This window comes from Platalea leucorodia, assembly GCF_965183815.1.
Source record: "Platalea leucorodia genome assembly, chromosome: 3".
NCBI classification, from domain to species: Eukaryota; Metazoa; Chordata; class Aves; order Pelecaniformes; family Threskiornithidae; genus Platalea; species Platalea leucorodia.
Window position 1 is genome coordinate 1,907,304 of NC_138825.1, and position 20,792 is coordinate 1,928,095.

The following is a 20,792-nucleotide window of genomic DNA, read 5'->3' on the forward strand; positions in this document are numbered from 1 at the left end:
TATAGACAAGTATAAAGTACAGAAATACTGCTTGCCGAAGGGAGCTACAGCCTACGCTCTGGCTGTTCTGTAGGCAGGGCAGTCTGAGGAAGAAAGCCAGCAGGTAACAGGCTTTCTGCTCTGAAGCTAGTAGGTTACAGCAGCTTAGAACAAAAAGGAAGCTCTAAAATTGCAAAATGAAACAGTCTGTAGAAGAAGCGAAGGTGGGCCTTAGCTTTTATTTTTCCTCAAATCAAAACCAACGGGACAAATTTCTGTCTTTTAAATGATCAATTTCAGTGAGCTTAACTAAGGAAAATACTCAGCCAAACACATGTAGTTTTTTCCCCAAGGTATTTTTAAGTAAATTCAGAAGAAGCCTGATGATTTCGTGATGCTCTTTTTGACATTAATGGTGCTGATATCTGTACGTTCTTTGCTCAGTTTTGGAGGTACACCAGTTTTCAAGAGACGCAAGTGTGGCTGAGGCCTGGCTGCTGGGACAGGAGCCTTACCTATCCAGTCGTGAAATAGGTCAAAGTGTTGATGAAGTGGAAAAATTAATTAAGCGGCATGAAGCATTTGAAAAATCCGCAGCTACTTGGGATGAGAGATTTGCAGCACTGGAAAGACTGACCACGGTGAGCGCTACGGGCGAGAATAGCCTCTTTTGGCCATTCCCCTTCATTTTGGTGCCATCCGATTGTTCGGAATAACTCCCAGCATCACCAGCCTAATCTCCGTTTGTTGATCCGTTTGTTGATCAGCCTATGCTGATCACCCAGGGCCTGAAGTTTCATGTTCCCAACAATACTAAAACCCTCTCAGGTTCATTTGAACTCAACAACCTGCAAGGAAAGCTTAAATGATAAATGACCATTTATAAATTATAAAAAGGGCTGCCTCTGGCCCAGGAGTGGTGACCCAGAAGCAAGAGCTGAGCAGTTTGCTCCAGCCCACTGCCATACAGGTTGTACTGCTGAAAGGGAAGGGGGATTCTGAGTGAAGAAGACCCAGATCCAAATCCTTGGAATTATTTTCAGTTAAAGACGACAGTGTGAAGAGACAGTGGTGGGGAGGGGGCTTCGACAAAAATGTTCGTTGTGTTTTGACTGCTCCAGTAGAAGGCTACATTGTCCCCTAGAAAGACATACTAAGCAAAAAAAAACCCCCAAAAACAAAAACCCAAACCATTTTGAGCACAGCTGCAATGTCAGTAATTAATGCTTGGAGAGCACGTTACCATCTTTGGAGAATAATTTTACTTTAGACACTAAAATTGAAGTGGCTTGATTTTTCACATGCGCTGAGCATGACAGCTGCAGACAAAATTAATTGGGGTTTCTCAGCATCTTCAGAAATCAGGCTGATTTTATTTAGATCGTTCATGTCAGGGGGTTGGATGTCGAGCACTCTATTTCTACGTATGGCAAGCAGACAAGAGGATGTCACTTTTCAGTTTTTTAATAGCTTGGGCTGCTTTCTTGTTTGTCTGGTTTTTGTTCTAATAGAACGAATTAGAAAAGGAACGTGGGCAGTGGTGAGCCCAGGCACTCCACTTGATGCTAAAGGGTCGCGTACTGTATGCCTTTACTGACAAATTCAGTGCAACAAACTTTGCGTGATTAATACTTTTAAAGACTGATGCCTTTAAATTTTATTCCAATAAACTTTCAGTAACGTTTCAGAAAAATGTACAGTTAATTTTAGTTTCTAGAAATGCCCCTGAAAAATGTGCAGTGCTTTTAAAGGCACAAAAATGTTTCATTTCTCAGTTGGAACTGCTGGAAGTACGTCGGCAACAAGAGGAAGAGGAGAGGAAGAGGCAGCCGCCCACTCCAGAGCCAAGCCCAAAGGTTGCAGAGGATGCAGACTCCCAGCAGCAATGGTAAGGCCAGGGCGCGGGAAGCTGAACTGCGAACTTTAGGCTGTTTCTTCGGGCAGAATTCTTAGGCTGAAGATGCATTGTAAAGGGAGAGTCTGGAGGTTGCATGATTTTGTTAGAAAACCCTTTTTAGAAGACTTGGTGGATGTAGTTTATGCAGGCAGGAGCTTTCCCAGACATCTGAATTCACTGCTAAGTTGAATTTTTCAGCACGACGCAGTGTTACAACTGCTGAGGTGTACCTGGCCCTAAAGTAAGAATGCTGTGTTTACACCCCTGTGTTACAAATTAAGATTTCTGAACAATCTTGGCTTTCTTCTTTCATGAGCATCAGTTACAGAGAGATTTCAAGCCACGTCCGTGGAACATTAACATTTATAAAATTACTTATGTGATAGGAGTAGACTTATTTGTAAGGTAGCTGTCAGGAAAGCCTGTTTTGATCTCACTTAACATTGGATTTATTCAGTTGGGCCTGAGGATTTTAAGAACTTGCTTGAATTTCTGAGGTGTCCAATATTCAGTAGGAAAATCTCATTTTGGTGAAAAAGGTGGGTGACTTTCAAGAACTTAATACAATTTCCTTTTCTTTTTTCTCTCTCCCAACAGGGATGGGACAAAAGGAGAACAGGTTTCCCAAAATGGTTTGCCATCAGACCAGGAATCTCCACGGGTTAGTTACCGCTCCCAAACCTACCAAAACTACAAAAACTTTATTAGCAGACGGACAGCCAATGACCGATCGTGGTCTGGACTGTGACATACAGAATCATTTGCAGCAAAAGACACCGTTTTTCAGTATGGTTTACTGGTACTGGTTTAATCTTTTGGCTTCAGATTTCCCTGCTGTTTTTCTCTTCCTTCCCATCAGTTGACTTTTATTCAATTAGCAGGCCCTTGGAGATCTATTTGCTTCACTTTAATCCTCGTTTATTTGAATCTCCCCACTGACACTCAGTTGCTTTAAGGTGACACATTTATTTCATGTTATTTACTGTAAGTTTTTCATGTCGCTAATAGTATTAAGATTTTCCAGCTAAATCGTCCTTTATATGAGTAATTGAGATTTAATGAGATTACATCATAATGAAGAAGAGAACTAGAATCTGACAGGTATGACGCATCGAGTTATACTAACAGGTTTCAGCACGGCAACATTATTAAATCAGCTGCATTAGCGAGCGAGTTATTTACAAGGCCAAAGATAATACATGCAAGTGAGCTCGGCAGTAAAGGCTGGGAGGGGTGGGAGGGTTGTAACTATCGACAAATAAAAGCCTTAAGGTTAGTTGTATAACATTCCATGCAGAATGGACTCATAAAAGTAATAAAATAAATAACAAACGTGATAAAAATAAAAGTGAAATAAAACATTAAAAACCAGTATCTAGATTTATCTTGGTATTTAGTCCTCATGAAGAGTTGTGATCTTGCTGAATAGCTGTTTTGGGGCCCTATTTTGCCTTGGTCCTGTCCAGTTTACACTATAGCAATTCCATTTACTGACACTGGAGAGACAATAGTAAAATGAGAGTAGGGTGCAGACCTTTATGGAGAGGTTGTGATGCTTTTCTTTAAATAAAACACATTGGTCTAAGATCCCAGCTCTTTATTTTATATAGATGCAGGTTGAATGGTCCATGCCTTATCCCTTCCTTCTTGATAGGGGATGTCCCAGTGGAGTCAGGATGCATGCCAATAATCTTAATGTGCAGCCATAAAAAAAACAGTAAATATGTATATATAGTTAAAGCAACACCGTAGATGAAAACTGGCTTCTCTCTCCATTATCTTCCTGCAAAGCCTACTTGCTTCAATTAATGCTTTGAGTGGTGAGAAAAATGACCCTTCTCTCTCTTATGTTTTTGAACCTCACTCTCTGAGGCCGTATTAAGTGCAGGAGAGGCTCCTGGCAGGCGCAGATCAGTGGATATTGGAGCTCTTACCAGTACTGCAAAGGAAACGCAGGTCCCAGCCTGGGGCTCTGGGAGAAAATGCCTTTCAGCATAAGTTTTATTTTTCAAATAGCCCATCCCAGTTGCTTTTGGGTCTGCACACAGGCTCTGTCCATGCTCTAGGACACTAAGCAGTTCTACCTTCTTCTTTCTTTAAATAAAGCCTTTTGGTTCATCTTTGATGTGAAATGATGAAGTGAGCTCTGTTGCACATTCTGATGTTTATGAAATGATATATAGTTGTGGCAGGGAACATGAGGTGGCCTGCAAGCACATCCCAGATCATCGTCATCATCTTGTTGGTTACCACAGCCTTATACATCACCTGTTTGCTTCTTTTTTTTATTTTATGATACATAATGCATTTCCATGTTAATCTTCGCCATCTGCACTTCAGTCTTTCATGAAAGCTTCTTAGCTCAGTTCACTGAATCTTGTGTTGCGATACATCAGATGTACACGGCTGTGTTTCTGGTCTGAGGAGCAAAATGCTGCTGTTGATCTGAATTTAGACTTCTGGCGACTAGCTGAGCAGTGCTGCTGAATCGTTCTGTATTGGCTGAGCTCGTAAAGTGAGGAAGCTGATTGAAAGGATGTGCTTCAGTAAATGTACTTTTGCTGTAACTTGTCTTTCCACTTCATGATGCATGTTTTTTTTTTTTTTTTCTTTTGTCAGGATAACAACATATAGCTTCTTAACGCTTTTAAAAATGCCATAAAAATTTATGCAGATGATCTGGTGACTGCCTACACCAGAGAGTGTTGGCTCTCTGTGCCTCTAAGAGTGTGACAGTTCTCAGAGCAGTATAGCTGTAGCTTCAGACTCCACCATCATCTGGGAAGCCTTCAGATGTATTCTGGCTAAAAAGTAGTATGTAAAAGTAATTTATATAGATACACTTTTTTACTTGTATTAGTACACTTAGATACAAAAATTACACTTTTATGATGAAGAAAAATGAATTAGGTCATCCATTAAGGTCATCATTTTAGGCACTAGAAGTGTAAGATTTCACCTATTTATTATAGCCCATGGTACTGGCTTAAAACATTAAAATGGTGCTTATGCCAGAACAATCTCTAGGCTGTCATCTCTTGGCATCTGAAAAAGGCAAATACATTTCTCTTATTTAAGCTGTGGTGCAGAGGCTTCAGTTGACGAACTGGATATGATGTTGCTTCAAGCGCTATGAAAATCAAAGGGATGTCTCCCATCATTGTCACCCGCTGTCTTGTTGCATGTGATAGTCCTGATTTAAATATCTCAAGAGCAGTCTTTAGCCACTAAAGCACTTGCAACTAACCTCTCAGTCACGGTTAAGAAACCCGTATTCGTGTACGTGATAACTGTTTTGTTGTAACAGTACCGTTTGCGATTAATGTTTGTCCTCCATGGTGTTGTCTCTGCATGCCTGATGCATGTTTCCATTAAAGTTTGTTTAGCTCCTGTTTTTTCTCTATTTTCATGACACATTCTTCGCATAGCTGTTTATGATTCAGATTTATTTTGCTTGTTTTCTGTTAATTGTAGATAACACGTGAGAAGGAAATAAAACCTGAAAGAGCATCAGAAAAGCTTTCCATAGCCCTTTTGCAATCAGTAGGATTTGAAGTAGAAGTTACAGGTCAGATTGCGTGATTAAAGTTGGCAGTTATCTTTTCAAACCACAGGGTTGCAGATTGCAGCACTGAATTACACGTTATTTCCCATAAAAACAGGTTAAGTAGCTGTGCAGTGGCTGCTGCTTTGAAACTGGTCTGTTTGACTTCAGAGTAGTGGTTATAGGTACCCCAGAATCGGCAATATTTTCACACCTTGCCGGTATCGCTACAGAAAAGGCGCTGCTTTCAGCATCGGTTTAGGTAACGGGTGGTTTTGGGTAGTTTGTTAGTTGTGAGCTGAGCTGCTGCGGTCTGTGTAATCCCTTAGCGCTGGTCACAAAGGCTCCTGTGGCTCGGACAGGCATCCAGCCAGCCGAAGAGCAGAGAGTTGGAAATTCAGCAGCCGTCACTGGTCAAAAGGCTGCGCAAAGGGCTGTCCTTTCTCTTGAAGGCGACCTGCTGGCCGCTGGCGATCAGCGCTGGTGACGACTGGTTCATTGAGCTTTCACTGGGGAATCACTGGTCGGTGGTTTCACCGCCTGTGTTATGGTGGCTGTGCTGGCAGCGTTTGGGTCGTCTTCAGCCTCATTATTCACCCCCTCCCCCTTTAAAGCAACATTTTTGTTGTATTTTGAGATTTGGATACAAATTGTTTGTGTATGTCACTACCTGCGTTAGGGTGGCTGTGCTGGCAGTGTTTGGGTAATCCTCAGCCTCATTATTTATTTGCCCTCTCCCCCTTTAAAGCAACATTTTTGTTGTATTTTGAGATTTGGATACAAATTGTTTGTGTATGTCACTACTTGTGTTACGGTGGCTGTGCTGGCAGTGTTTGGGTAATCCTCAGCCTCATTGTTTATTTACCCGCTCCCCTTTAATGCAATATTTTTGTTACATTTTGAGGTTTGGATACAAATAGTGAGGTTTGATGGCTTAGATTTATCCTAATTGTGAAGAAGCAGTGTCATTGATTTTTTCCTTCCACTGGATAGCAGTGCAGGGTAGATGTTTCCTCTTCTCAACTAGGCTGTAAGGCGACGTGCCTTCAGGGCCAGAGTGAAACAGATGTGGCTGAAGTGGACTGTGAGCTGTGATTCTTCCCCTGTTTCAGTGGTGTAGTGTCTGTACTCTGGAGGTTTAGATTGCTTAAAGGCAGTTAACCAATCCTTCCCATATTCATAGCAAGTTGGCACTTAGATCTTCCTAGGTCAATATATGAGGTACAACGGTGTGAGGTACAATAACGCGTACTTGGCAGGTATAAGAAGTTCTAGCAAACGGTGGCAAAATTTAGTTTGTTGCATAATAATTCGGCTGCTTTTGAATTGTCCAGGCCATGTGCAGAAGTGGGAATGTCTAATTATTGTGCCATTCACAAATACCTGCTTGTCTGCATAAAACCAGTCCAGAATGTTTGTAATCTACTAGAGCATTAGCAGCACTGAGCTTTAGTAACTTGCTAATAATAATAATAATCATACACACCGGTTGTGTGACTCCTGAGCTGCTACCAATGGCTCTACATGTCAAAGTTACGGTACGAGAAAAAAAAAACTGGGACCAAGCTGCATTTCAAAAGCTTATAGCCATTAGGATTCCAATTTAAATGATTGTTGGATGAATGGCTCCTGAAGACGTCGACAGCTTGACCAGTCAGAGCTGCTGGAAACACGGCTGCTCTCTAGGCTATCTCGAGCACAGTGCGACAGGCAACGCGATCAACAAAGCAAGTGATGGGCAAGGCCTTGGTTCTGTCTTTGTTTGGGGGTAAATAGCTGTGTGATGTTGTGTGACTGTGGTGGTTTTCAGTTCCTTTAACAAAAATCCAATCCGCCTAATAATGAAAGTCTGAAAAAGACCTTGATAAATTGACACATGACCTCATTTCCCTTGTCTTTAAGATCCAATATCCTAACTGGGATGGTGGAGATGAAATGCATGGTGTAATCTTTCTAATTTCTGCATGTTTTGATTTTGTTGTGTCACTAGGGGAATGGGGAAAGCGGGAAAGGAGCTTTTACAGAAACAAATAAATTGCACAAATTTTTGTAAATGCTCCTGGGCAATTTTTACGTATTTTTCTGCTGACTCATAGTTAAGATCTTTTATAGACCTTTAATACCCTAGTAATGCCATAAATGTATTTAAGGTGGCTGATGTGTATAACTTCTACTGTTCCTCTAGGTTTGCAGAAAGTGTGATTGTTACTGTTCCAAACATTTGAGAACGTAGCAACAGAATTGAATGCTCTCATTTTAGGAATAACGATATGTAAAAGAATATGAATTGACCAGCAGAGCAAAGCACAGTAAAATTCACACTGACGTTTAGCTGCTCTTATTTTCCCGTCTCTCTCTACCTATAAAATGGGTACTAATCCATTCATACCTTCTAATTTCCTTGGCCTTCTGTGTCTCCGTGGAGTGTGAGAAAGATCTTACTGGCCTGTGTCATTCTCCAGGCAAAGTTTATACACAGCCACGTTGTGCAGGGAAGCAGATTAACTGCAGGATACCTCAGTGTTGGGAGGCTTCTAGCTGAACTTTTCTTCCACTGTTCCTAGGTGGCAGAAACTGCAGAAACCAACGAAATGGTCAACGGAGCTGCAGAACAGAGGACAAGTTCGAAAGAGTCGAGTCCTGTTCCTTCTCCGACGGCAGACCGCAAAGCCAAGACCGCCGTTCAGGCCCAGACTGCTGCTACCCTACCAGCCAAAACACAGGAGATTCCTTCAGCTCAGATGGAAGGCTTCTTACATCGCAAACACGAGTGGGAGACACACAGCAAGAAAGCCTCGAGCAGGTAAAGTACTCGGTGCTTAATGCAGATAATTGCATCCGAACTCACCGAGGTGTCAGACAGTAAATGTTATCCCTGCTGCTGTTGTCTTCTCACAGCGCCTAAAGACCTTTCAGGCTTATGCCTCTGTTGATGTAGGAACTGCGTATGCATGGTTGAACAGTCTATTTGATGAAGTTCCAGTCTAAAGAGACGTGGTAGAAAATGCAGTGTTAGCCATATACGGAAGGTGGAAAACTGAGACACAAAGATAACCATGACTTTCCCACTTCACATGATGGATTTGTGGCAGTAGTGGGATTTGATTCCAGATCTCTCAAGTTGTACGTTACTACCAGAAAAGAAAAACACGTAGGTGTGAGAATAGAAACGTCCATATTCTTCTGACATTTTCTGTTTGCACATTAGCACTTTCCACCTACTCTGTAATCTGTTCAGAAGAGCAAAGCGGGTGAAGATGATGCTGTGTGCCTTAGTTGATTCCTTTCCTAAGGACCTGATCCTGCAGTTCTCAAACAGGCAAAACTTCTGAGATTTCTGTCTGCGCTGGAAAAGCAGACTGGGGTCCTTCGTGACCCGAGAGAGCTCTTGGAACCAGATTGTGGTGAGCTACACCAACACCTGAGGGATTTGGTAGGAGCCGAAGCGCTCAGCAGAGCTGAGTGCAGATCACAAATGGTACAGTACTCCCATGATTTTTGTTCAGCTAGAGTTGTTCACACTGGAGAACTCCTTTGAGGCAGTGACAGCCACCAATACTGATATCTAGGGACTTCTATTTCTAGTAACCATTGGGTTTTGTAGCTGTATTAGAGAACGGGGTGGACGATGCCACTAAGAGTATTTGTAACAATCCAGGATCTCACATGCAATCCATTCATTAGTTGCAGCACAATGAGAATTCCTTCTACAATAAGGCGTAGTCATTAAAAGGTCAATCAGTTTCTCTCCCAAGTATGCAAACTGCCTCCTCTGCCAAACAATACTCCCACTGTTAGGATGTGCTTATGTGCTATCAAAGAGAGCTCTGGAAACCTCTATTCCGTTTGGCTCGACGTCAGTACTTTTGTCTTGAAGCCATGCTTTTATGAGAGAATTTGCTGTCTGCAGTTTACAGGACAGTGTATGCTGTATTCACGTCCTCAGGCTGAACTAGTCTCCATTGTCTTAGAGAAATAATTGTGTTTGGTTTCTCCAGTTCTGCAAGTAAGAGCATTAGGTTTATAATTACTTTTGTTGTTTTCCCTGTCTCGAAGATCATGGCATAACGTGTACTGTGTCATAAACAACCAAGAGATGGGCTTCTACAAGGATTCGAAAGCTGCTGCTTCGGGCATCCCCTACCACAACGAGATTCCTGTCAGCTTGAAAGAAGCAGTCTGTGAAATAGCGGTCGATTATAAAAAGAAAAAGCATGTGTTCAAGCTAAGGTAAACGTGTTGAAGCACCCTACTGTTAGTTTTAAGTTGTGGTTTGCTGTGCGAATTCATGGGAGGATCCAGCCCAGGAACTGATCATAATTATTAACTGCAGTATCTACTTTTCTGAACAAGCTCTTCCCAACGCTGAAGCATGGTATATTTATCAAAGCTAGCAAGCACAAAAGAGTCTCAAAATAATCTGTTCACTTTATTTGCATCTGGGACAAGACTAGATGTGTCTGCCTAAAGCTAGGAGCCTGCATTTAAAAAAGCTGGGCTTTTCAGCTGCTCCCTCTGGAATTAACTGAAAAGAGCTGAATGTTCGTGGTTCTGCTATTTTCAAAATCAGGCCTCTAGTTTAATTTTTTCAGTATGGATTTAGGAGACTACTGAAGTCACCTATCACATTTTCAGGTCTAGAATATGTAGTTACAGACCATTTCATTTTGAAGTATGTGAAGTACTTGCTGTTCAAAGGTTAAAAAAAATAAGGCTTTTCCTTCTGAAATTGTGTTTCTGTTTTACTGATCAATCTTTTAGTGCCAACTGTGAAAAAATATTATTGCACAGCTGCTAGGTGATTCTGTCAAAGGAGACTCGCTTTATGAACTGATCAGTTTGTGTATTCCAAGATAGATTTTTTATTTTTTTTTTTTTTTTAATTTTATATTGATACAAGAGTCTTCTAAAGAAGATGGAATCCATATCCAGGGAAATTTGCTTTGTAGCAAATATATAGGGAAATATATAGCAAAAATTTAGGGAAGTTTACCTTTTTGAAGACAGGCCTGCAGCTATGTGATTCATCCTTCATACTATTTTAAACGTCTCCGGATTGATAATGTAAGGATATGCTGTTCCACATACAAAGGCAGAAAAATCAATTGCCCTTCTTTTCACAGTACCCTGTCACCTGCATCAGGGCTCTCGGGTAATTGCGTGTAGCGCATTTTCTTTACTCATTCTCATTAGGAGAGTCCCCAGAGAGTTCAGCAGCTCGTCACGGCAAATCTGTCTCTCGGAGCCGAGGAGGGGCGTGCTGTTGGGCATCTGAGAGGCTGAGGGCTCTGCAGATCTCGTGTGCGGGCAGGTCTCTCGCAGAAAGGGCTAGTTCTGATCTATGGGGAGCGCGCCAGAAATATTCTTCTTAATTTTTTTAAGAAGAAAGCAAGGCATAATTATATTCTTCCTAGTGTCTGTCTGTCTTCACTGTTATTTTACTGTTTAATACTTCATTTCATTTCATAAAGAGATTTTAAAATGCTTACTTTTTGTGGGGAAAGATGAGGAAGCCTGCGACACAGCTCCCACTGACCCTGCCTCCTACTTGTTCAGATGCCTGATCTGATGTTATTCAGTCTTTTTTTTAATTAGTATATATCTTCACATACATTGTTAAGCGTATCCCAGTTAAACCATCTGAGTAAATCGGCATAGAAATAAAACAGAAGGGAGACTCTGGCCTTCAGTGTGAGAAGAGGCAGCTACTCATAAATAACACACAGGAGAGTACCTTGAGTCACCACCACAGTAGTTACGGCAGCAGAGCAGCTGCAGAGTTTTGCTGAGTTTCTACAAAAGCCATGAAAATGCTGGGTGTTGCCTGTGACGTTTGCTTTTTAAAGTATTGAGTAAACTTTTATACTGTCTTTTGCAAAAGAGAAAAGATCTGCCTGAAAGAGTTAAGAACTGAAACAGCAATCGTCAGCTGCTGAAGATCGCAAGCTCTGGAGCACGTCCGCTATCATAAGCGTGTCTAGAGACCAGAATACGCGGTGTGTGTGGCTGCCTCTGCCTGACAGCGCAAGATACCGGAACATGAGCTGTTGGGGTGTATTTGTGCACGTATAGATGTTACGAGTGTCCCATGCGGTCCCATATGTCTCAGTCTGATGATGTACTGTAGCTAAACAAGCAGGAGTTGAAGCAGCGTGACTACTACTAAGCTAAACTTGTGATGGTTGTTTTCTTTACAGATTGACTGATGGCAACGAATACCTCTTCCAAGCCAAAGACGATGTAAGTTTGTTTTTCTTACTGTTTATCACTGATGTGATATCTGTGCTGTTGTACAACAGGAAAAAAAATAGCTGCTAAGAGCTCAGGGGTGCGTTTTCATTTCCTGGTCCGCAGTCTTGTGCGTACGTTGTGCGCGAGATGTGTAGATTCAGAAGCTCCCGCTGGCACCGCCAGGGCCGCAGGGCTTTTCAGGTACAGCTTGTAGCAGACGTCTTCTGCAGGTGCGTAACCAGAGGAGTGCCAGATGATGAGTTAGGACCGCGTTGCCTTTCATTTCCCACTTCTCTCCATTCCCCTTCCACAATGTTGAGTGAATTAGAGAGGGCGCGTGACGCACGGATTGTAACAGCTTTCTGCCTTTGGGGCTTCTTGAAGGAGGAGATGAACACGTGGATTCAGGCCATCACATCAGCGATCTCTTCTGATAAAATCGAAGTGTCCCCGACCACCCAGAGCACTCCAGCCTCCAGCCGTGCCCAGACCCTGCCCGCCAGCGTCACGATAACCAGCGAGTCCAGCCCTGGCAAGCGGGAGAAAGACAAAGAGAAAGACAAAGAGAAAAGATTCAGCCTTTTTGGGAAAAAGAAGTGAACTCCATCTCACACACTGCACTTCTCTGACCGTTCCAGTGGAATTCCAGCATGCGAGCTCAGAACCAATACGTTACTCTCTGTGCCTCATGTTCCTCAATGTGATTGACATTTTTTTATTTATAGAGCGTTTTAAAATAAAAAGCCAACAAAAAAGAATCTAAAGTTACAAATGTATGAGGTGCATTGGGCAGCTTCTGTAGGAGGGGGAGGACCAGGTTTTGGGTTTGGTTTTTTTGTTTGTTTGTTTGTTTTTTTTTAAATGAAGTTAATGTAGATTAGATCTTAATATTTAAACTGTTCCTCAATTTTGTGAGGCTGTCTTGGAAATTAACCCACTCCTAGTGCAAGGTATGCAAGGCAGCGGTGCTTTCGAATCTACTGTGCACATCAAAAAAACAATGTACAAATTTTCAAAAACGTTCACTTCCATTTAAGGTTGTTATGCTGAGTCTTGACTAGTAGAGCCTCCCATTACAATTCTAACATTTATTAAAACGATAGTGTATTATCTTTGCTGTAACAGAGTGCAGGTATGCATTAACTTACAGACGAACCATTTATATCCTGGCATTGGTTATTAACACAACCTGAAGCTTTTCTGCATCAAGTATGGCAGACGAGAATGTTGGTGTACACGATGGATTAGCAGGCTGATACAGTTTTAAATAATCTGTAATTTCAATTTTTTTTTTTTTTTTTTTTTTGCTGAAATACATTATATTGTATGTTTCAGATAATTCTAGTACAAAGTATAATAAGACTAGATGTATAATAAACCCTTTAAAATCATTGATAAGTGTAAAAGTGGAACTGAAGCATTTACTGGAAAAGTAATGTTACTCAAATGGTTACTTGCTTGTCAGCTGCAGCACTGTGTGTTATAATTTTGCTACATTACCTTGCTATTTGATACATAGTGTGCATTTCTCTGTCACTGTAACTATTGTAATGAAAAATTTTCATCTTACTGCACAATCAAAAATTACATTTAATAGGAATGAACTTTCAGTGACTGGGCCTGTAGTCAAGAGTAGTACTGGAACTGGCTTTCAGTTGTATCGAACTATACCTCTAGACTTTTACCCTATCTGTTAAATATATGCTATGTCATTAAATGCTTTTAAAACTAAATATGCTGGTTAAGTTTCTTATTTCATTTCTGACGATGTTAAATCATAATTTTGAAAGAGGATCAAAAATAAAGTTATTTTAAAATGTCATCTCTCCTGTGCACTGAAACGTATGCCTTCAAATGTATCTCCGTTTTTTTGTGCCAAAGTTCACGCTGAAACGGTTGTTTTCTCTTTCCACTTTCCCTTACCTTCCTTTTCCCTGCACTTCCCACCTGCCCTCCTTTCACCCTGCCCCCCAAATTAAGTGCCAAAGAATAAAGACGGAAGGAATTAAATCAATGTTTTGTAAGATATTTTGACGTAGATATTTTTGGTGAGAAATAAATCCAGCAGAAGCGATGGAAGTAGGCGTAAGCATAGGCTGGGGCAATTGAACGAGCTACCTGGACGTCTGACCCGATTGAGGTAAATACCCATGTACTCGCTTGCAGGAAAAGAACGTTATTTCAAGCAATTGTAGTTCTCCAACTTTCTGCCTACCCTTTGCTCGAGTGCTTCAGTCCTCAGTAAATCGGGCAATAATTGAACTTTATCATTTACTGAGGACTTGTTGTCCTGCCCAGTTTAATTTCACTCGGGTTTTTTGTGTCAATTTTTTTTAAACGTGCCTCTCTTAAGGTACAGCCGCCGTTGCACTGCTGGGATGACATACATGTAACGCGGCTGAGGTGATTCCAGAGCTCGCTGTTTCCGTGGCCGTGGCAGCATTGCAAAGACTAGCATCTTCTCAGAGTTTTCTTTAAATTGGATGCTGTCTGGGGAACCGTCTAAAAGGGATAGCTCCAAGAAGCCCTAATAGGCATTAGAAGTTTTAAAATCAACAAAATGTAAGGAACCTGGTTTTTAATTATGTGATAATTAAAATACACTCAAAGATAATTTTTGATGGAAAGCAGACAAACTGCAAACTAATGTATTTCCAAGCCACAGTTTCCTGAACACGTGCCCGCTACAGCGTCTTAATTCTTTTCATGGAGTATGCTGTGGGGTTTTTCGTGTTTCTGAAGTTTTGGGTTGTTAAACAATTGAATATTCATGCCCATGAGTTTTTACTCCTGTGATATTACATTGTTCCAGTCTAATTATTAGTAAAATGCAGGCTAACACCACTAGTCTTGTAAATGTAAAATCTAATACAATATAAAAAGCTGAGGTTTGACGTTGGAAGAGAATATGAAACATTCTTCTTACTTGATTAAAGTCCATACAAATGTTGATGCCTTACCATTTTTGTCACTTAAATTAAGCTATTATGGATGAGTAACTTAACAGATCGATCTTGACTACCTGTTGTGTGTAATCCTGTAGTATCTTGGTTGAACATGCCTTCAGAATTGTTTTTCTTGTTTTGTCTTGCCTCTTACTGCAAGTTGTTGCTGAAAACTGCTTGAATAAAAATCCTTTCTGCTTAGGAACTGATTTCAAGTTGCTGAGGAGCAAGAGTGAGCCCTAGTAAGCCTTGCCTGTTTCCCCCTGGACCGTAAGGGTGCAGTTCCCGTGCAGAGAGATTTGGTGGGCCGGGAAGAGCCGCCTCGGACAAAGCCAGGTCAGAAAAGTCGGGTTGGTGTGCTAGTTTGAGAAGGGAGAAAGGATGGGGGAACCTCTCTTGGATTACCTGAAGGGACCGCTGGAAAATGTCAGAGGAAGAAGAGAGACTTGGGTACGGGTGGTGGAGATGGGGCTGAAAGTGGAGCAGGTTGTCGCTGCCACCGGTGTTCAGTGCTGCAGAGGTGGCCGGGTTCCTTTCCGAGTTGCACCACCAAACGCGGTTAGACCCCCTGACAGATGGATCCTTGCCTTCCTTCTGGTGGCCACGCTGAAGAATGCGGACTTGTAGTACAGGTTAACGCTGTACCGCAGCGTCCTTTGTTAGGAGGTTTTGTAAGGTAACCCGTATTGAAGTTGTTTATGTGTCCTCTGGAGATACATTGCAGAAGTAATATAGAAGTTGAACCTTAAAATTTTCAAAGAAAATTAATCAAAGCCAGCCATTTTTCAGCTACGTTGCTGTCATTGTTCTGAAAAACAGAAATCATCCTCTAGTCAGGTCAGCCTGCCTGCCTTTTTTCCTCTTGGTGGGGGCCCCGTGCCGCAGTCTAAGCCGAGAAGGTATCGGAGAGCTGCGCCTGAAGGGTCCTCCCCACGTCCTGGCAAATTGAGTACGACGAGGGGAAAAAAACCCCAACTCATTAGCCGTAGGAATTAAGCATGTGGTGGGTGGGAGGGTTTTCTTTTAGATTGGTGCAAATAATCTGTTAATCCATCTGTTGTGCATGGAGAGTATGTTCTATTGTAGGGTTGTACTTGCATCGGGAGGATGAATGGTGAAGTGGAAGAAATGGATGATTAATCCGTTCCTGTGAAATAACTGGTTTAGACCGTTTTTCACTTCACCATGTTCTTTTTTGTATGATTGAGTTCACAGAGAGCGGACTTTAAATGTGGAGGGTCTTTAAGAATATACTTTTGTAATATACTTTTGAATATAAGAATATACTTTTGTAAGATATAAGTATATAAGAATATACTTTTGTAATAATAATTTGCAGGTACAATAGAGTTTTGCTTTTTCTTGTCATGAGATAGAGTTTTGCTTTTTTGTGGATATTTTGGGGTTTTTCTACCTTGGCTAATCACAGGTGGCTGAATAAATATAGAAATTTAAATCACAATGAGTTGGAACAAACGTTAGTCCTTTGCATTAAAAAAAAAAAAAACAAACAAAAACCCCAAACAAACAAACAAAAACCCAAAAAAACAAACTCAGAAAATCAGGCTGTGCTAAAAGAGTGACTTAATGTTAGGAATTGCAGCAGGGACCAGCTTCGGGATTTGACTTCTCCCCGTGGCTACGGGCATGTAGGGCCTAGTTAGTATTAGTCAGTATTATCAATATATTATATTGATAATATTGTACATAATTATATGTAATTATCAAATACTATCAATACTAGTCAGTATTCAGCGCCTGAGACTCCAATTGATTTCCTTCCTTGCTGCCGAATGTAATTTATCCCCTGTTGTCAGGCAGTCTTCTCTAGCCTTGCGGCAGCAATTCAATGACTGTGCTGGTTCTGGTGGATTATTGGTTTTGTTTTAAACAAGATTAAAGTCTGAATAAGGTAAGGACTAAAACAAACCCACAATGCAGTCCTGTAAATGCTGCAGTACACAGGGTGAATAGCAAGATTAAAGAGAACTATATTACAGTGTATAGCCATTAAATGCAAAAAGCGTAAGCGTTAGAGGTTTTCCTTCTAATTCAGCTCATACCCTTTGCTCCTCTGCGTTGTAGCAGCAGCGTAGCGGGGCTGGGATGCCTTACAACACGTGCTAATGCCGTCGAAGCAAACCTAGAGGAGTTGCGTGTGCCGTCGCCTGACGTCTGAGTCAGCGGAGTCGCTTCGGCGAGCCCACGTGGTCGCGTCTGCAGCGTGTCATAATGCAGCACACGCAGCGCGCGCCGCAGCGGGGAGCGGCCGCGGGGGAGAGCCTGCGCTGCCCCGTCCTCACACCTGCAGGAGAGGCCCGAAGCAGAGAACCGGGAGACCTAAAGCGGTCTGCTTTGCAAGAAAATACTAATTTATTCCGTAAAGTACGACATAAGGATTTTGCACGTAAGGGTGTGTTTCATAATGACTCCTGCTTCGCTGCTTAAGCTCAGCACCCTGAGTAGCCTGGTGATTGTGAACGTCAAATCTACAATGCAGTTTAATTACACATGTTCTATGTTTGAAGTATCATTTCCTTTTTATATGAATGAATTTCACATAATAATCTTGAACTGTTACGTGAGGTGCTGTGGTGGTTCATTATGTTATAGCAGTAGAAATTACCTGGGCCTAACGTGGATTTTGTTACTAGTTTGTTATTAATACTGCTGTTCTTTTGCTCCCACACCTAGCTGAGAAAACCTTTCCCTGGTTCGCAGAGTACCGGCATTATCCATGAGAGGTCACTCTATCCAGAGGGATGCTGAGCTGCGACAGACCCACCGCCACCTCCGATCGAGTAGTAGTTGTGCAGAGAGTTGAGAGCTTGGATGAAGTTCTCTTACCTTGGTAAAGTCAGATTTTAAAGCAGTTATGTAAAGCTGGGGCAAGATTTAGGCGTCTCTGAGATGAATCATCGTAGGAAGGAAGCTGAGTCAAGGATGGCAGCCAGGATGCTGAAAGGCGAGGAACGCCACCATCCTTGCCGCGATGGAAAACAGGAGGGAAGCTCCTGTGGGGAGATCGAGAGCTCTGCAATGGTGATAACAGTTTGAAATTGCTCACTGAGATTCCGTGCAAAGACCAGGGAAAGACGGCTCCAGATGGGTGCCTGGATGAAGGCGGGCAGCGAGCCCTTAGGGGCGAGGTCTGGGGACCCTCCGGGCGGGGGGTACGGCAGCGGGTGGCGGGGCAGGACGGGCTCGGCCAGGCTGCTTCCGAGGCCGGCTGGGTCGCTGCGGGCCACGCTGTTCCCTCTCTGCCGCTGGGCCCCGGGCGGGGATGAGCACGGCAGACTAAGACGGATGGGTTGTGTCGACCGGCTGTACGCGGCAGCGCTGGACTGCACTTAGACGCGCAGCAAAACAAATGGATTCTGGCTGGTCAGAAGGACTTTCTCTCCAGGCTAGGATTTGAGAGAGTAACGTATGTCTGATCGCTCAGAAATAGGCTTGCTTTGCATTTGAGGATGGAAAAGACTTGATTTTTTTCTGTTCTTTTCTTCCCCTCAGCTATTTCTGGCCAGATCCTAGCATCTCATCAAAGCAAATCAGCATTTCCACCCACAAGGAATAAGCGCTTAGAGCCAATTCTCCTGTTATTATTTTGTAGTGAAATTGCAAAATCGCTGAGAGGCATCGCTCAGGATTGGATTAATGTAATGCCGGGCAGCAAACACACACAAGCAGATCACAGTTCCTGCTTCAATCCCTCCCCCCAACTTCCTAGAGATTTTATATGATTTTAAAAAACATTTATAGCTCAAATGAGGTGCCGATTTTGAAATACCAACTAATGTGCCATCTCTGGGCACCTGCTGTACCTTCACCCATAAAAACGTGAGTTATAAATGGCATTTTGTGGAGCAAAGATCTAGGACAACATAGATGTTTCTGGGAGGGAAAATGTCGTTGTTCGTTGTTAATCACGGCTCTTAGAGATGTATAGAGTGGGCAGGATATATCATGGAGGATTGGAGTTAATTCGAGATGCGGTGCTTTTTGACATCATCTACACAAGGTATGCTTTAAATCAAGGGAAAAAAAAACCAACAAAAAACACCAAACCCCTCTAAAACCCCAGCAGCAGCGAATGGTCCCTTTGGCGGCGAGTGAGTGTGGTGACTGTCATTCAGGTGCTACTCGTACAAGATGCTAAGTTAGCTTGTTTTTACGTTTAAAATGTAAGAAGTAGTAAACGTCGTGGGAGATATGCTCTAGGCTAGGCTAACGGGCTCCTTGCCACAAGGAGCAGGAAAAATGGTGGTGCTATTGCCAATTTTTTTGTATCTTTTAATTATATTCTTACATATATTTTAAAATGTTGATCTTTGCAAGAGTTATGTTAAATTGGAAATACATTTAGACTATTCTTTTTTGAACATAAATGCCCTTTTTTAGCGAGCTTCACGCTCTGTCTTGGTTTGTATTGCTCCCTCCCAGCCTTCCTCATATTTGTGATACTGAGGACTCCAGAATTCCATTCTGGAATGCCGGTCTAAAATAAAACTTATGTTATTAGGCCTCTATCTCAAGAATTACATTCAGTTAGATTTATAGCCGGTATTAACACTGGAAAGGAAACCTGAAAGCGTCAGTGATATTTATGTTGTACTGACGATGAACGGTAGGTTGCAGTATTGAGGAACATTTTTGGCAACATGACAGCTCCTCGTCGGAAAGCAATAATGCTTCTTTTTTTTTTTTTCTTTTAATTGGAAAAAAATATACAAAGCATTCAGCATGAAAGGTAATTCAGTCACCAAAAAAAAAAAAGGTCACAAAATCCTTGAGAGTACAGATTATAGGAAAATAAGCAAAACTGAACTTGTAGTTCCACGTGTTTAGCTTTAAGGTTTTTCTTTAAGGTTTTGGGGGCTGTTGGTTCATGACTGGCGTCCTTCATTGCTACAATAATGATAATGATTTATAACAAATCTTTTTTTCTAAAACTGAGGATATAGTTTTAGTGAAACAATAGCTATTGGTTAATGCCTCCACATCTTGAGCATACCAAATATGACAAATAAAAAAAGAAAGTGCCAAGGTTTTACTGAAGGGTGAAATACAAAGTTCAACTTGACCACTGTTGCTCGCAGAAAGGCGACAGCCATACAAGCAGAGACTTGAAACGAGTTTTTCCTTTGTCCTTGTTAAGTAGATGAAGAGCCTATTTGTCATATGTATTATTTTTTTAATGAGAATTATATAATGTAACAAAAAATCATAAAAAGAAAGCTGAGATCTATAATAATAATAATAGAAATAATTTGGAAATAATTATTGGAAATAATTCTATTGAGTAACACTGAGATGAGAAAGGACGAAGAATTCGCAATTCATTGGAAGTCTTATCAGGTACCCACAGCCACTGCTTGACAATCAATTTCCCACATTCTGATGTTTCGGAGCAGACAAAAATAAAATAATGAGATTGAAATCGTTCCACAGCTACATGAAGATACTTCACCCAGGTTTCCAGCACGAGTGGATTTGCGTGCCTGTGGGTAATGCAACGCACAGCTGCTTCAAAGCTGTTCCTGCTCCTGCCCTTTTGAGGCTACGTAAAGAGTGTGAAGATACGAGGATGTGAGAGGCTATATCAAGTTTCTCTTCTAGGAGAAAAAGGCTCTGACCCACGTGTAGATCACTGTGGCAGCAGCATCAGTGGGACCACCCAAGTCCGTTAGGTGACCCGCCGGAGAGAGGTGAGCAGGTTAAAAGTCAACAAAACGCTAGCCGTATTTTACCAGCGGTTTTTTAGTGATAGAAGGAAAACGACACTAAGAGAATAGTGTAAATAATTGCCCACATGCTGGGTAACTCAAACGCTACCGTAGCATACCTAATGGGCAATGCCATGGGTGACAAAATAGTACATTTATGTCAAGACTCCGTTAGCTTGAATTAATGCCTAAAGTGCAAATATTATTTCCTAATTACGGTGTAGCTTAGCAGTTTGACATTCAGATATAATATTATTAATCATTATTAATGCTGTTGATCCTAGAAATCTTCCAGGACAAGCTTTATTGGACAGAAACTCGTGCTCAATATTAAATTATTTGCTCTTAAGACAAGAAACATTAACTTGTTTATTCAGGGGCGTCACAAGGTTCTTCCAAGAATAAATTTTGTAACAACCAGCATGAAAATGAAGTATCTTAAACCCTTAAGAGTTTCTTTATGGTAAAAT

General features: G+C 41.7%; 1 protein-coding gene across 4 annotated transcripts in view; it reads left to right on the forward strand.

Moving 5' to 3' along the window:
* SPTBN1 (spectrin beta, non-erythrocytic 1) overlaps window positions 1–13,473 on the forward strand; it is a 135,228-nt gene extending 121,755 nt beyond the window's left edge. For all 4 annotated transcript variants that reach the window (XM_082305707.1, XM_082305708.1, XM_082305709.1 and 1 more), the window contains 7 exons: window positions 424–620; window positions 1,755–1,867; window positions 2,474–2,537; window positions 7,985–8,223; window positions 9,477–9,650; window positions 11,618–11,660; window positions 12,036–13,473. In XM_082305707.1, the coding sequence (XP_082161833.1) occupies window positions 424–620; window positions 1,755–1,867; window positions 2,474–2,537; window positions 7,985–8,223; window positions 9,477–9,650; window positions 11,618–11,660; window positions 12,036–12,251 (1,046 nt within the window). In that variant the 3' untranslated portion in view covers window positions 12,252–13,473. The remainder of the gene's footprint in view (window positions 1–423; window positions 621–1,754; window positions 1,868–2,473; window positions 2,538–7,984; window positions 8,224–9,476; window positions 9,651–11,617; window positions 11,661–12,035) is intronic.
* The last annotated feature ends 7,319 nt before the right edge of the window (window positions 13,474–20,792 follow it).